Source organism: Lentinula edodes, assembly GCF_021015755.1.
Source record: "Lentinula edodes strain Le(Bin) 0899 ss11 chromosome Unknown C8R40scaffold_7, whole genome shotgun sequence".
NCBI lineage: Eukaryota > Fungi > Basidiomycota > Agaricomycetes > Agaricales > Omphalotaceae > Lentinula > Lentinula edodes.
The window spans coordinates 175,864-191,311 of NW_025764313.1; the positions used below are offsets into that span (position 1 = coordinate 175,864).

Consider the following 15,448-nt stretch of genomic DNA (forward strand, 5'->3'; position numbering starts at 1 on the left):
ACGTAGACCCGATGATGATAACGTCGACAACTAAGGTCACCTCTTTAGGAAAAAAACAGAACCAACATCTTCTAAGTCGCTATTTGACAGAGAGTAGTACACACAATGTCAAGCAGTCAAGTAAAGATCGACCGCAAATATCGTGTTTCTAGCAAAACGGATTCCGTGCTGCTCTCAGGGTACAAGGACATGGAGTCAGGTGAAATCCAATGAAGGAAATAGTAGAGATTTCCTCCAGATCGATGCACCACATGCATGAGCGAGGACCTGAGATGGGCAACTAAATGCGAGTGTTATGCATTGCCAAACAGAGAACAAAGTGCCTGGAGGAGAATACCTTTATCAGATAACGAAGAGACCAAGAGCAAACGGTACCTTATACCTCAAGCAGTTCGGGTTAAAAATGCTTTGCACGTTCCAAGGTCGAGCATTAGTGCCTGAAGACTTAATCCTCGGTCTCTTCCTCATTGCGATCCTTTCTCCGATAAGCTTTTAATTCTCTGTACCGCGCGATAGCCTTTTCTCGTTCTTCCTCCATCATAGCCTTCTGGGCCAAGGAGACTACACCATCTCGTCTGTCCACCTTCGCGTTTGCGACTTTCATGGTAGAGACTCCTCGGGGAAGCCGACTGAGTTCTGGCGGCGATTGAGCAATGTCGTTCAGTCGTCGAGGTACTGATGTAGATAATGTTTCAAATTCTGTTGGTCGACTTGATACTTTCGATGTCAGTTCGTTTGCCGGTTCGTCGAGGTGATCCCGAACATCAGGTTTCAGCTTGGGTGCTTTTTTGGCAGCTTTAGCAGTAAGTTCTTGCCTTCGAGCATCACGTACTGCGATCTTTGATAAATGGACAGCATTTTTCACCAAAGGTCGCATGTCATTCTCTACTCGCCTAAAGCTGTTTCAATATGAAAGGTGGTGAGCGAATAGACGTCGCTCACTTATTATAATGCTGTAGAGATTCTCCGGGCAGAATCTTGGAGATTTTGCTTTGCTCCTTCCCATTCAGTTTCCGTTTCTTCCGATCTGCTCCAGTCTTCTCTTCCTCTCTGTCTTCTGTTTTCCTCTTCCTCCACTCTTCCCGAACCTTCGCTGCGTTGAGAGCGCGGGCGAGAGACTTCGGTATTGGCTCTTGGCTAATAGATAAGTGAGATGGTGCAAGATCTAGTGACCTGTACCGCTTGTGAGAGGTGCAAAGAGGAAACATTGAGCAAGCTCACTTTTGACTGCGCTGTTGTTCCCTGACAGATCGTTTAGCTCGTTTGTGAGGCATCACAGGCTTTGAGAAACTCAGATGGGAACTACAAACAACGCGCTCAAGACAATGGAAAGAGCTCGAGGAGAGGTGGTGGGTAGAGATAGACACTGACTAGCTTCGACTGATCACGTAAAACCAAACCGTGACCGCTGAACAGCACAACTTGAACTTTATCTTCCCTAATTCCTTCTAAGCCCCCCTAATTGCTAGTGCCTGCCCAAACATTCTTTATCTTCAATTTGGCAACATCTGACCGGGTTACAAGAGAGTCGTATACATGCACTTCCTCCAGACCCGCTGAAGTTTCTCCAAATCCCCCATGGCTTTTTCCAGAGTCCACGATGTCGTATCGCAGAATTGCAACATTTGCTCACAGAGATATGAGACTCAAGCTCAACAGAACATCCGAATCGATAATCATTGATACAGAATTTCAAACTCTGATTCTTTTGCACAAAGTCATGTATTGGTGTTATCTCTATTCTCCGAAGAAGTACAGTGACCGACATGGGGCATGTGCTTCCTAGTCTTCTCTCCATGGGAGGACGTAGGGACCGGATAACGACCATTTGACTGCAAACAACAGTGCCTTTGTTACTGCATGGTACATCAGCTGCAGTAGCAATGATCATTGTTTGCATACACTGCGTTCTCAATTCAATGCTTCTGGTATAAAGACCTTGATACCGAGTGTTTCTGGATGCTTGCACTAGATAATATCGCATGTTGATCTCGTTGTTTCCTATAATTTTGGCGACGTTGCCCTCCGTCTTGGGAGGTCAAGTTCCGATCGTAGATGGTGTTCTCGGTGGCGTACGAAATACGAATGCAAGTAGTTCAGGGACCGTCAAGCCAGCAGATCTCTCCGTCGCCGCTACCACTCCAGGCAAAATTCGTGCTGTCGAAAACACAGGAATCTGTGGTGAGTTGTCCCGAGCTATCATACCTTGTCCATCTTTTAATCTGTTTCCCCCTGCAGAAACGACGCCTGGTGTATATTCAGCCTCCGGGTATGGAGATTTAACTTCTACAGAGAGTTTGTTGTATGTCGATATTCAACTGGAGTTTATATTTCTGACCCTCTTCATAATAGCTTCTGGTATTTCGCAGCCCGAGAGAACAATGACACTGCCCCCCTCGCACTCTGGTTTAACGGAGGTGTAAGTGCACATCTGTCTTTCCAAACTTTACAGTTCATCTTTTCTTCGTTCATAGCCTGGAAGTTCCAGCATGCTCGGCTTGTTCCAAGAACTAGGACCTTGTAGAATCAATAACGCCAGCACGGCAGTATCGCTCAATCCTAACTCGTGGAACACCAAGGCAAACCTATTGTTCATAGACCAACCAGTAGGAGTAGGTAGGTAAACACAATCATACTGATTGGATCAAACAAAAACAATGGCTCGGGGCTTCTGCTAGGTTTCTCGCACGGAACTATGAGCGTTGGAACGTCAGAAGAGGCCGCCGCTGACGTCTGGACTTTCTTGCAAATCTTTCTATCTGATAGTAGATTTTCCGGTCTGCAAAGTCATGATCTTGCTATCTGGACAGAATCGTGCGAGATATCTTTCTTTTCATTCTACACATAGATCTCAAATGCACTGCTGTAGTTATGGTGGTCACTATGGGCCGACTTTCGCGGCGTAGGTTGTTGCTTCGTATCAGGATCAAAGCGGGATTGATTATTTGGCATTAGATACTTCCTGTCTCAGAATGCTGCCATAGCAAAAGGAACCATATCCGGCATCACGTTAAATCTCAAAACCTTGGGAGTGGGTGATGGTCTGACGGTGAGGCTGTGTGCATTGACCAGCTTCAAATGTCTTTTCTAATCACTCTTTTCAGGATCCCTTGTCGCAATATCCTGGATACATCACTTACGCGGGATCAAACCCATACCATGCTCTTGTTTCAACATCTACTATCACTCGTGCCAACACCTCTTGGCTTTCTTCTACTGGGTGCAAGGAACAGGTTCGTACAGCCCTGTTTTTAGCAGGTGGTGATGGGCAAGGGAATATTGATATTGATCAAGCGCATCAGCACCTCGACTATCTACTATGTAATTAACTTCTCACCTTTACCGTTCGCGTAGATTACTGCATGCAACAATGGTGGCTCAAATTCCGTTTGCTCCGCTGCCCAGTCATTCTGCAACAACAATATCTTGTCGCCTTTGGCAGGCGACTTTGATGTATGTTAAAGCGAACCCTGGATCTCTTCTTGAACACGCCTAGCTAATTTTGTGACAGGTCTACTATATTCTTGCGACAAATCCCGACCCATATCCTCCAGATCTGACAAGTTACCTCAAGACTATCGAAACGAAGGTTGGCGCTGAGTCGACTTGGCAGGAAACCAACGACAATGTGTATGATAATTTCGCGGCCACTGGTAAACTCCCTCTCCGCCTCGTTTGAGCGTTTTTTATATACTCTCCAGGTGACTGGATGAGAAACTCTCGTCCCGACCTAGAGACTGTCATTGATGCAGGTGTACGTTGGTCTCTTTGTATTCTCATTTTTTCATTGAATATTTTCTGTAGGTCCGTGTGGTCGTTTATGATGGCGACGCTGTACGCAATAGCGATTCAAATACGAATCCATTCATACTGAAGTAGGTTTGCTTTCAGGATTATATTCTGAACTTCAACGGCGTAGAGGCTATGGTCAGTACCTTGAATTTGTTCTTCTGAGACACGTGTATTCATGCACTAAATAGGTGAACAACCTCGACATGCAATTTACCTCTATTTTACAAGCTCAGTCCTTCGAGTCTTGGACTGTTGGTGGACAACTTGCAGGACAGGTCAAGAACGCTGGCACATTTTCTTATATCCGAATATATGGAGCGGGTCATGAGGTATTAAACAGTCTATCGTAGATCTGCGCTTTGCTCACTGGACTTTTCTTGCTTTCTAGGTACCGGCGTATAAGGTTGGCTGCATCATATAGCCTAATATTGAAACTCATTTTTTTCGCAGTTCGGTAACCTGGCATATGGGCAAGCGGCCTTACAAATGTTCGAACAAATCATGTCGAACCAATCCTTGACCTCTACGTAGCCCTCTATATACTGATGTTATCCGCGAAGGGACTCTTTGTTGACCTATAAAACTGTATGTATACGTTTTACCAACTCGAAATTTGGAATCGGTAGCTCATTTGTTATCTCACCGGAAGACCCATCATTCTGCATATCGTCCGCTGAATCAGAGCTGCTCAAATAACTGTGGATACGTCTTTGTCAGAGTGTTCACTGTAGATTTCGGTTTCCCCGAATGTGTGATAGTGAGCCGTTATAAGCTTACATACTACATGAAGTTTAAGGCAACACGGACGGATCATCGAAACCGCATATCTTGGAAAACTCAATACGTCGCTACTCCTGGTTCTTATTGCTATCCAAGCCGAAAAGATCATGACCACGCTCGCTCATGGTTTCACCAACTTTCAACAGCTTTCAACGAACGTGGAACCATAGCCACGGGTACGCCAACGCATGTTTGAATCTATCTGAATACTACCATAATGGGTCGCGCATGGGCTAATTCTTCCTACCGCAATCAAGACCGCCTGACTGCAGCGAAGATTACGCTACATTTTCTAAATCGCAAAATGGCGTTAACCAAATTTTTGACAGATACAATGAGGGATGGCGCATGACGAACACGTACAAAAAATAGAAAAACTGACTCTTAGACCAGTAAGTAAAGTCTCGTCTTTCTTCATCAATCTACCTGCCATTCGATCGTGCCTCCCGAGCTTGTGCTGCCCTACATGCAAAACAGTACTCATCCACCCTATCAATGTCTCTCTGTATCTCTCGCCCAAAATTCTGTTCGTTGCAGAACAAAGTAAATTCATGTGGTCAGGTACAACCTAAATTCAAACGGCCGCTTCGATTTGGACATTACGCTGGACTTACTTTTGAGCAGGTCAGCAATCGACAATGCTGTGGGTGAGCATAGCTTCGTTCGCAACGACTGGAGTTACAATCCATGATCGCAGTAACTAAATGTCTTTGAAAATGCTGGAGGTCTTTTAGCTTTCGCGCCATTGCAAGGTCAGAAAACTTGCACATACACCACATTTTAACCATCGTGTTCCGTCGCTAGAGATACAGTTTAAGAAGACGCAGCGAGCAAACTTTGAGGCACACTTACGCTATTTGTTGACACATTTTGTTGTTTCGAGTTGTAGCAAGTCGCACAGATGGCGAAGGATAATAAAGAGCCAAATTCAAGGTTGAGAGCAATCATTTGACAATGATTTTGAGCTCTCTCATACTTATACAAAGGTCTACCCCGATAGCGGCATCTCGTCGAGCGCTGCAATTGGTTTCGGAAATTGGAACCCATCATCACTAGTCTCATCGGTTTTAGTACTTCTTAGTCTTCATGAAGTTGTCGTGAGATCACCTTGCTACGGCACATGCCCGAGTGATTTTTCTGGCCTTCCTTCCACTGGAATTTGAGTAGTGAGTGAGAGGTACTCTGTGCACATGTGATACAACCGTTCTCGTTAAATCCTGTTAGAGTCAGTGTCGCAAAGTCAAGAAAATGATAATCAATACAAAGAAGACTGGAATTCATGGCTGCCTGTTGCCCAAGCTTCGAGTAGATATGAAACTCGAGTGCCTCGAGCTCATTATTCATATCATCTTGAACAGTACTTCCAACCTTCGAAACGAGGATTACGGTCCTACTATGGTATTCCCATGTTCAAGTTGACATCAATCTCAATCTGTGACCGCAAGACGAACGTTGGACGATGAAGGCCATGATAGGTCCGATGGGATGTATATACCAAATTCAAAACCAACATTGTCGTCTCCAACTTCAAGTAGTATTGGCGGATGGGAGAGAAAAGGACATAAATCCAGATCCTGAAAGAAAATTCCCGCCGGCTTGATAGATGCGTTGTTCCGTTATCTCGCAACGAGGAGTGGATATAGCATGGCATCGTGCAGTAATTTCACAAAGTAAGTAATTGGTCAAACCCAAAATCAATGTGTCAGATATCGAGGAAGGCTAGGGAAACCTGAAGGCTAGTAATAACTACCCTGGAACGCGGTGACGACATTCTATTCATTTGGAGTGACCTGGAGATCGGTCGGAATCGTCGGATGTACGTTGGATAAGACTGCTGCCAAGTGCTATACTGTGCTATACATAAAGATAAGGACTTCAGAAAACAAGAGTGAAAACAACCACTCTACAATTTCTAGATTGGATCCTTCAATAGGACAACGGGCCGGCTAGCTCAGTTGGTTAGAGCGTCGTGCTAATACGTTCTATGTATGAACGCGAAGGTCTTGGGTTCGATCCCCACGTTGGCCATAAATACATTTTTGCTTCGAGTATCTTCATTAAGTTTTGCCCTTCTTGATTTGAGGCAAATACATGTACGTGTTTAAACCAGGGATAACGAGCGGGTCCGGGCAGTTTTTTTGATCACTAACTCTGATATTTCTCTTTGCTTCAAGTAATGGAACAGTTCTTCTTTCAACGTAGCTACAAGCAGAAAATATAGTACAATCGAGTAGCAGTGAATAATGGAACAGAAAAGTCCTGATGAACAGTGATGCTACGAAGACTAGTCCAATGTATCAACGCGAAAGTTACAGGTGGACAACAGGATGCGACATTCATCTATGTGTAAACAATTGCAAGAATGAAAAAAAGACATCACCAAGAAAGGAGCAGGTCGGAGGACAGACGAATCACAGAAACTAATGTTGCGGCAAGAACAAAAAATCTTGCGGTCTCAAGTCTCCGTTGCATTTTCGACGCGTAGCCTTCGCTGTCATATTTGACAAAGCCTGCTCATCTCTAGTCATGTGTCCCATTATCTCGTCCTATCTTGACAGTTTTCCACCGCCGTAATATCGCACTAAATGCCTAATCCCTTTTCAAATTCCTCCTTACCACAAATATTCTTTCTCCCTCGTTTGTAACAGTCATCTCCTGTACGCCATCGATATTCTCTAAACCATAGAGTGGGCTGCCTTTTGCAAGAACGATAAACATTTCGAGGCCATCGCCGACCTGCACAAGAAGCAACGTTGAGCATTTGTTCAAAGTAGAAAGGAAATAAAAGGCGGGTTCTCCTGGGAGGAAGAAGAATTATATGACTCATATTGAGCATCAGCGGTAAAAAAAAAATACAATAGCTGTTCAGCCACGGATAAAAGGATAGAAATGTCTAACAAAGTATGGACAAAATTTACCTCGATATGTCTCTCTGTTGCACTCGTGAACGAGTCAATTACTAGTTGAATGACTGTCGTTAGTGGGAGATGCTGAGGATGGGGGTGACCAGGTTGAGGAACTTGATTCTTGAAGTAGATCTGAGTATCATAATCAGTATACGGATTTTAGTGTGAACGTAGAAGCCGGCACGACACGGAAATGAAAGCAAAGGAGAAAAAGGCGATAACCAGAGGAAAGAACAGGAAATAATCAATCAAGAACGCAAATAATGCGAATGGTGGCCAATTTTTTTTGCAGACATTCGCCTAATTCACCCGAGTTGGCCTCGTCCCTATCCATACATCGGTCGTGGGCACTAGGACTAGTTATCTGTTTTGCATTTTGTATAAAAATGACCATGAGGCTCCGAAAAAGAACTAGTCTCGTATCGCGCCGTACGATGCGTGATCTTTCCTGAATACAGGAGACTGGAGAACAACCAACCATAAATGGGATGGTGAAGAGCGGAAGTAATGTTTCCCCAGCCAAAGTATCTCTCGATCCTTTGACCCTACCCCCAAATCAGGTCCGTAAGTAACCGTGATGCGCAGCAATGAATCCAAGCAACACAAATCCAGTCCTTCCCGAGTTTGACCAAATGCAGCAAATGAAAAGGGAGGTCTATCCGAGGGAGCCACCGACTTCGAACAGTTTCCTTGGGTTTTCCCCCTTCACCCATAGATATATAGCGGGCAGATCCGTGTTAGTACTCCATAAGCTATAAATATACTTCAGGAAATGCACTGATTCCACCATTCACTCCAATGTTCAAGCGGAAGAAGGTGCCGCACAAAGGAGCGATTATATGAATGAGGCAAGTGCATGGTTCAGCGGCAAACAAGGAAAAAGAGTTGGGATTTGTAGAAGAAACCCGGGCAGCATGTTCAGCAGCAATGTGCCACCAACCGCACGCGCCTCATTAAACTGGGGAGAAAACTGGGGTTGAAAAAGGAAAAAAAAGCAACATGATGGAGTCGGTGAAGCATCGGAAGCTACTCGTCCATCATAGGATGGCATACCCGTGGTGCACGCACCACTTCCCTACGTCTCGGGGAAAAGAGACAACAGCAACAGCCGGAAATCGGGACGTGTATGCACGGAAGATAACCAGATAAACGGAATGCAAGGCATAACATCAGAAAGATGGCAGAAAAAGTCCTTGAAAGTAATGGACGGAGGAACATAGGAAGAAAGCGGAAAGCAGTGACCACCGATATCTCACCTGGTTATCCAAGAAGGGTTGAACAAGCGATTGGGCTGCGCCTGCCGCACGACAAGATTCACGCTCGTACGAGCCCACGGGATCAAAAGAGTACACTGCTCCAGATCCTGTGACGATTATAGTGTCGAGCAATATACCATGCGGAGAGTAGAGGGAACGAAGTCGGGATGGAACAGGGAATACGATGGAAAGCTATTAGTCCGAGGAAGCTAGTCAGATCAACGCAGCATACCGTCTTCCTCTATTCCACCCAAAATGTTGTACACATAGTACGGAAAAAATCTGCGGGAATAAAGCATTGTTTGAATCAAACGTGCGATGGCGCGCAGAGGCATATCCTTTGCATGAGCATGTCGATACCACTATGATCTAGGATGAGCGCGAGCTCAACAGCAATCCATATTGAAAATCACCTCCAAACGTTGTCTGACTTGCTTCACGAACATGTTTCCGTCTGCAGCAAACCCATTGACTGCTAAAACAGCGTTATCTGTTCTGCAAAGAGGGATGAATGAAGTTTTGACCAACTAGCAGACGCGTCTATCCTTACAATCTGAACACTTTGGGTGCATACCGCGTTTGGATTGAGTATCCTTCACTCTGCCTCGTATCGCCTGCAATGACGCTGAAGTCTGCACCAGATATCGCCAAAATCGTCCCCCCATTTTCGCTATATGGATTGAACTGTCGTTGTTGGGGTGTTGCAGGAGACGAATAGGGAAGGGTAACCATGTCAGGCATTTCGTACGATATAGAATGTAGTGTGGTGGTTATGGTCCCGGTGCTTTCAGACGATGCGGGTTCTAAGGAAATTCTTAGTGAAGACGCGCAAGCAGGATCAGTGCGTAAGCTCTTACTTAACTGACGCGGCCTATGGTGGGAAAATCAAATGCCTCTTGCTTACCGAACTTTCGCCGACAGTTCTATCAAGTAATTTCTTCGTCGTTACATTCATCGTGCTCTGGAGCGAGAGAATCAGAATTACATATGCACCAAACTCTATCCCTTTTGAGCGTGCTTTTTTCGTACAACCCTCGAAAGGCGCGGGAAGCGACTTGTAGGTTCCTGAAATTTAGAAAATTTCTCGATCCTGTATCGTCGTATCTCACCCCTTTGACTTGCCTTTAGTAGAATTCTACCGACAACTCACCGCTGCCGGCGAGCATAGGTAAAAACCAATATCTATCTTGAGATTTAAACAGGATGTATGTATCACAGCTCGCGTTTCTAATCTTCAACTTTGGAAGAATGATGATCAGCTCGGGCTCTTTGGCGTCCATACCCAAGGCGCTGAACTTGTCAACGGTAACATTGGCTTCCCTCGGTATGAGCAGTGTGTTGTTCAACAGGTCCTATCATCTTGCCCTCAAAAAAATTCTAAATCTGTTTTCGGAAGGTCTATGAACGCGTTCGGCTATTACTATTAGACTGTGTCCAATTTGGCGTGTGGTGCCGACCATGGGGCGGTGTATACTTTTACCAATGGTCGGTGGAGGAAACCACATGTATGCTAGTCAGCGAGCTCCACCGAGTCGTTCCGTCTACATTCTAGTGATGCATTCGTACTAACTTGAGAAACCGACAGATGGTCAAGACTTGATACCTCTAAACGTCCGATGACGCTACATTTCCTGACAAGTGATGTTTCTCTCCGAGAATTTCATACAGCAAATGATTACAACCTCGAAAATATCATTGGCATAACTTGGCCAGAGCTCCTTGCTCATTACCACGTTCATATCTACTATGTACGTACCTTGGGTATATGTGGGGACATTTTTCCGTATAATCCGCTGGTTTCTCTGATCACAGCATTAAAATATCCCCAGCTCCTCAAAAGCGTTCTTCGTTTTTGACGGACCCGGAGCCCCAGCTTACAGATCTTCTCCCTTCTCCGCGCCTCGGCGGTTACTAATTCGAGCATGTACGCTCCAAGATGAATCCACAACTCTCATGAGACAACAGGACCACTTGCTTCGCTAGGTACCAGCATCTCACGTTTAGCTTCACGTGGTAATATATGTCTATACTTCACTCTTCATCCCATTGGGAATTCCAGTACACACAGTCCCCTTCATTCTGATGGCTACCAAGGCCGCGGACGCGAACGCACTGGTCCACGCGTCTCGGTGAGTAACTACTCAATCGAATTCGATAGGTCCGACTATTTGGATTTCATTCGCTGCGATGATTCACTGCAGAGCCAGTCAGATGTTTCCATTACTTCTACAACAAGTGAGTGACTCTCATGTCGACTCCTATTTTTATCAACATAATATACAGGCACAACAAGCATGTACACTTTCTTCCTCTTCCTCCCTCTCGGTTTTCGTTTCGTCCCAATGGAAGCTCTGTCAGATGCAACAATCTAGGAGTCAAGTACTGAATACCTCACCGGTGTCTAAGTAAGTTCTCTGACTTGCCGTTTACAAATTCATCCATCCTGACTGATTCCGCGTTTTTGCAACTGGCTAGACCAGGCTTGATTAAGCACTGGCCGCATGTTACGTTCTAGAGCAGGCAGGTTGAGACAAGCCTTCTTGCGTGCATATGCGCATGTTTGACGAAGTGACTGCCCGAAGATCTGCTTATTGATTGATTGTGACATACTCATACACATCGTTTCTACAGTTCATTCTAGAGTCAAGGGCAACAATGCCAATTTGAAGTTCAGATATCTAGGTTATTTTTACTTGTTTATGTCGTCCATGGACCAAAATACAAGCTGAAGCCTTGGCACCGGCAGTATGCCCCACCTAATCCCCTCAACGAAGTGATGCGGGTGTCGGTCTCCGGAGAAAACCCTCTTCGTAATGTCATCACATCATCTATAGATTTGAATTGTTGTTGAAAGCTCTTGTAATTTCCAAGGTCCAGGACCATACGCAACGGAAGATAAGGGTCCAAGGACACTTCAAGGCAGCTCATACTTAAGGTTATCAGAGGTTACCTACACATACTGCTGTACGAGCTTCTCGAATGGACTGACATACATAATATCAGTCTTTCCGTCAACATAAACGGCCACCAAAGCCTATTTGATTGAGCTTGATTCAGAAATACGTCGATGCTACCCCACGACTCTTTCTGTTTTCCTGTCATACACGACCTACGTGTACGATATGCTTTGCTGTCTTCTGTGAGCCCTATACAGTATGTATGTATTTCTCAAGTGTATGCATCCGAAATTTCTGCTTTTATAAGATCTACTACATTTCGGCAGAAAGTCAATTCCTAAGATAATCGCGCATCTCCGTTCGAAGAAGAGCTAATATTTGTCGTTCGAACCTGAGCGACGGTTTAAAGAGTTTGTGAAGACGCCTCCATATTAAACTCATGACCAGAGTCCATACTTTGGGTACGAGACTGGACTTACAGACTATTCCAGGTTTGACGGGCACGGTCATCGTGGTTGATTTTGAATGTCCCAGGAAATCCATCTGGTGAATTGAACTACTGCACATACTTAGAGCTGTAGTCTGGTTGTACTGTACTATGTATGTAGTAGCATGTGCGCGAGAACGAAATCATCTCCGGCCGGAAGGAGCGAGGACCGGCCGGCCGGCTTGCGTTCCTGTGCCAACTTGCGCCAAACACAGATCCACAGTCCACTCCACTCTTTTCCCATCAAGTCGTCACTTCCCTTCCTTCTCTACCGTCTGTAACACCCTTCTCCCTGCCGCCTTTAGATTCGAAGCAAAGCCTTCAATACCCCTCGTAGAAAACACTCAGAAAACATCTGGATGATGGCTCCCCTTACGTCTATTCTTGCCCTCGTCTTGGCCTCAGTGCCAATTTGTGTTAATGCGGATATATCTGTCCTTGTTGGAACTTGGTCGTCCGGGTCGATGAAGGTTCAGACGGGTAGTGTGAGTGTTAATGTTCAAACTTTGATATAGACCTAATTCTATTCATCAGGGATTTGCAAACCCTGCCCAAGTGTCGTTTACATACCCCAACACTAGTGGAATATCTTACTCTTTGTATGTTTCTTGTTCTTCAACATCGTACTGTCAATAACTCTGCGCTAGTGCCGCCAAAGACTCTACTTCTGACGGAGATCCTTGGTATGAGATCTCGCGGTACCGTTTTACTTCAAATGGTGAATATTTAACAGTCTCTTCCCTCGCGTCTAACTGACGCCATTTTCCAAGGTTCTCAGCCCAATTGCATTACTGCAGCGATGAATTGGGTGCATGGTACTTACGCTGAAGCAGACAATGGTTCTATAATTCTTACCCCCAACGGCGACGGTTATCAACAGATCCAAGATCCTTGTGCTGCGGTGTCGAATTTCATCGAAAACTACAATGACACCGAGCTTTTAGTCAATGGATACTACACATATACCGACGTCACCCTTGGACTCGCCTTACAATTGTATACATTCGATGGCTCACCGCTGGCTCCGATGTACCAGATCTCGTCGACCCCGAACATGCTTCCGACGCAACAGCTTAGGAACGTCACTGTCGCTACTCAGGTGATTCAAAGAAGGGGTAACGGTGCCCAGCAGTCTCGTAGCACATCAGTAGCCTGGACGCTCGTTCCGAAAGCAGCAATTGCCGTTTTTGTTCTGGCTGTCGGTTCTTCCTTGCTATAATCAAAGTCAGAGCTCCAGATAGATGTGGTTGAACGCATCGTTGCAAGGTTTTGCCGTTGTGTCAACATTGGCCGACATTCTATGTTGTTTGCGACCTGTCCTCTCATCATGCCTATACCATACTATAGTTTCGCATCGAGCGAACCTTTGGACCGTCTTGATCATTATCCCTGCACGATGTTTATTCCCAACCTTGCCTTCAAAACGACAGGACAATTGTTCTTTTCATTCTTCTTCATCTCCAGTTAACATGTCGATTCATTGTTTGGTTACTCTCTAGAATAACCTTTTGTACTCATTCCACCAGACACAATGTTCCTGGTCTGCTAATGGCAAGCTCACATTCGTTTATTCACGTTCACGGCTTTCATAAGACACTCGGACAACGTGATATATGGGGTACCTGTGTTCAATTTTGGCGTTGCGAGCAACGCTATTCTGATGTTCATGTCATTTTCTGTGATTCCTTATACAAGTTCAAATTTCACTTCTCTCATCGTACGCATAAATATATACGCATAATCATGGTACATCTCATGTAAGTATACATTTACAATTGACGAAACTAAACTTGAACTTCAAAGAATCGATAAACTTGCTGCACGTGCGGCATGTGTGAGAACCTTTGGTCACAACTACTACTCCGTAACACCTCGTGACACTGATACACGGGATTCTTTTCTTTTCCTCCTTTCTTCATACCTTTACACTATTTTCTTGAAGTTCTTCATATTCCGTGGCGACTAGTTAACTTGTGGAGGCGTGGCAAATAATAGGTGAGCTCAAGGAATACATATTTCCGTCAGGATGAAAAAAGTACGGATGTAGAGTCCACGACTCGCTGTCCGAGAGCGCATAAACCTCGTGTGGATGATTCCGTTGCCTTCCTTCTGAACCATACTTTCTCTTTCTCATATCAATTGCTGACGCTGCGTCATTAGATTCTTCCTATATGACTCGCTAGGGCTTCCCCAAAGTTTTTACTCTCCGGTTCTAGACCTAGACCATGCTCGTGGAGTTTAGAAAACTTTCCAAAGTCGTTCGCGGATGTTGAGTCTGCCTGGCGTTATTCACGAACACAATATTCTCGTGAACCAACCGCGGGTAGTCGGGCTGACTTGGACTTTCAGAGCGCATAATAGTCATGCGAATAATTCCGCTGCCTCACATCGGTTTTCATTTTATCACGGACAATTGTTCGGTTGAATCGTCTGATATCTGTTGCTTTCTCCTGAGGCAATGGCAATGTATCAAGTCAACCAAGTGGTATAATATAATTTTTCAGAATCCAAATGCTTCATAACGCAAATACCGCAACTCTTTGCTTATCTACTCCTGTAGTATCTACTGTTTTAGCAACATTGTTCATCGTGTGTTATGTCACCAACTCATCTCATCTCAACTTCCAAGGTTGGAATAAGATTTTATACCCGTTTTACACATGTTTGAACTGGAGACTAAACGGTACTAAGCTCTTACCCCACTAGAAGACGAAACCTTGCTAGGTTCGCACTCATAGAGGGACGGTTTTCGCCGTTCGGTCTAACGTACGTATGTTACGTTCTGAATGTGCAGAAATAAGACCAGATTATCCGCGCTTAGGTTGCTGGTGATAATGCCTGGTGTTTAGTGGTACTTATGCCATTGGTATCTGTTGGAGTAAGTGAGTATATATCCTATGTATGCCCTTTCATGTTATGCTGTCTCTTGGGATAATAGGTAATATATGGTTAAAGCTGGTTAAGGTAGCTTCAAAGATATTAGCTACCGAGGACGACGGTCTTGGCAAACATATATATGCTTTAGTGTATGTTACTCGATCCTCTACGAGATGTTTCATTCAATGTTGGCTTTGAAAAGTAGCTAAATATATGGTGGCTACATGTTTTCCCCGAGGTTAAGAGGGTAGATAGGAGGGTACTCGGAGGATGCAAGAACAAAGCTTGGTTGATTTCACCGAAAAGACATGGAAGGCTGCAGAAGCACTGACACCATTAAATTGATCATTGAAGAGTCAATACAATGATTGTTACAGGTCTGAAGGTGCTAAAGAGGAGTGACTTGGGGGAATTTTCACCTAAGACCAGCTACAGTGTACTATGTACCCAGGA

The 15,448-nt window shown here is 44.9% G+C and overlaps 6 protein-coding genes and 1 non-coding gene across 7 annotated transcripts; 4 read left to right on the top strand and 3 right to left on the bottom strand.

Moving 5' to 3' along the window:
* Nucleotides 1–445: 445 nt before the first annotated feature.
* On the bottom strand, nt 446–1,274 carry C8R40DRAFT_1038542 (uncharacterized protein; the record flags this gene model as incomplete). The annotated part of the gene is made up of 3 exons (XM_046223763.1): nt 446–893; nt 943–1,173; nt 1,222–1,274. The coding sequence occupies 3 exons, from the start codon at nt 1,272–1,274 to the stop codon at nt 446–448; spliced, it is 732 nt and encodes a 243-aa protein (XP_046089246.1).
* Nucleotides 1,275–1,982: 708 nt separating this feature from the next.
* Nucleotides 1,983–4,766, top strand: C8R40DRAFT_1221831 (serine carboxypeptidase; the record flags this gene model as incomplete). Its single annotated transcript, XM_046233269.1, has 16 exons — nt 1,983–2,181; nt 2,239–2,302; nt 2,353–2,419; nt 2,475–2,616; nt 2,679–2,814; nt 2,870–2,902; nt 2,956–3,049; nt 3,105–3,233; nt 3,355–3,453; nt 3,512–3,653; nt 3,702–3,754; nt 3,805–3,834; nt 3,892–3,927; nt 3,981–4,121; nt 4,181–4,195; nt 4,243–4,766. The coding sequence occupies 16 exons, from the start codon at nt 1,983–1,985 to the stop codon at nt 4,321–4,323; spliced, it is 1,461 nt and encodes a 486-aa protein (XP_046089247.1). The 3' UTR covers nt 4,324–4,766.
* Nucleotides 4,767–4,994: 228 nt separating this feature from the next.
* C8R40DRAFT_1159200 (uncharacterized protein) lies at nt 4,995–5,441 on the bottom strand (the record flags this gene model as incomplete). The annotated part of the gene is made up of 4 exons (XM_046229848.1): nt 4,995–5,096; nt 5,187–5,291; nt 5,345–5,372; nt 5,425–5,441. The coding sequence occupies 4 exons, from the start codon at nt 5,439–5,441 to the stop codon at nt 4,995–4,997; spliced, it is 252 nt and encodes an 83-aa protein (XP_046089248.1).
* A 1,071-nt stretch (nt 5,442–6,512) lies between these two features.
* Nucleotides 6,513–6,600, top strand: C8R40DRAFT_t64. The gene has a single exon. It is a non-coding gene; the product is annotated as a tRNA-Ile (tRNA).
* A 105-nt stretch (nt 6,601–6,705) lies between these two features.
* On the bottom strand, nt 6,706–9,577 carry C8R40DRAFT_1091494 (proteasome subunit). The gene is made up of 6 exons (XM_046227509.1): nt 9,285–9,577; nt 9,148–9,229; nt 8,967–9,096; nt 8,735–8,841; nt 7,491–7,610; nt 6,706–7,308 (listed from the first exon to the last, which is right to left on the bottom strand). The coding sequence occupies exons 1-6, from the start codon at nt 9,473–9,475 to the stop codon at nt 7,162–7,164; spliced, it is 777 nt and encodes a 258-aa protein (XP_046089249.1). The 5' UTR covers nt 9,476–9,577; the 3' UTR covers nt 6,706–7,161.
* On the top strand, nt 9,465–11,106 carry C8R40DRAFT_1067203 (uncharacterized protein; the record flags this gene model as incomplete). Its single annotated transcript, XM_046225877.1, has 8 exons — nt 9,465–9,575; nt 9,866–9,902; nt 9,953–10,083; nt 10,131–10,239; nt 10,403–10,482; nt 10,739–10,863; nt 10,893–10,969; nt 11,018–11,106. The coding sequence occupies 8 exons, from the start codon at nt 9,465–9,467 to the stop codon at nt 11,104–11,106; spliced, it is 759 nt and encodes a 252-aa protein (XP_046089250.1).
* Nucleotides 11,107–12,371: 1,265 nt separating this feature from the next.
* C8R40DRAFT_827350 (chaperone for protein-folding within the ER, fungal-domain-containing protein) lies at nt 12,372–13,502 on the top strand. Its single transcript, XM_046236352.1, has 4 exons — nt 12,372–12,603; nt 12,653–12,717; nt 12,766–12,836; nt 12,889–13,502. The coding sequence occupies exons 1-4, from the start codon at nt 12,478–12,480 to the stop codon at nt 13,335–13,337; spliced, it is 711 nt and encodes a 236-aa protein (XP_046089251.1). The 5' UTR covers nt 12,372–12,477; the 3' UTR covers nt 13,338–13,502.
* Nucleotides 13,503–15,448: the final 1,946 nt, after the last annotated feature.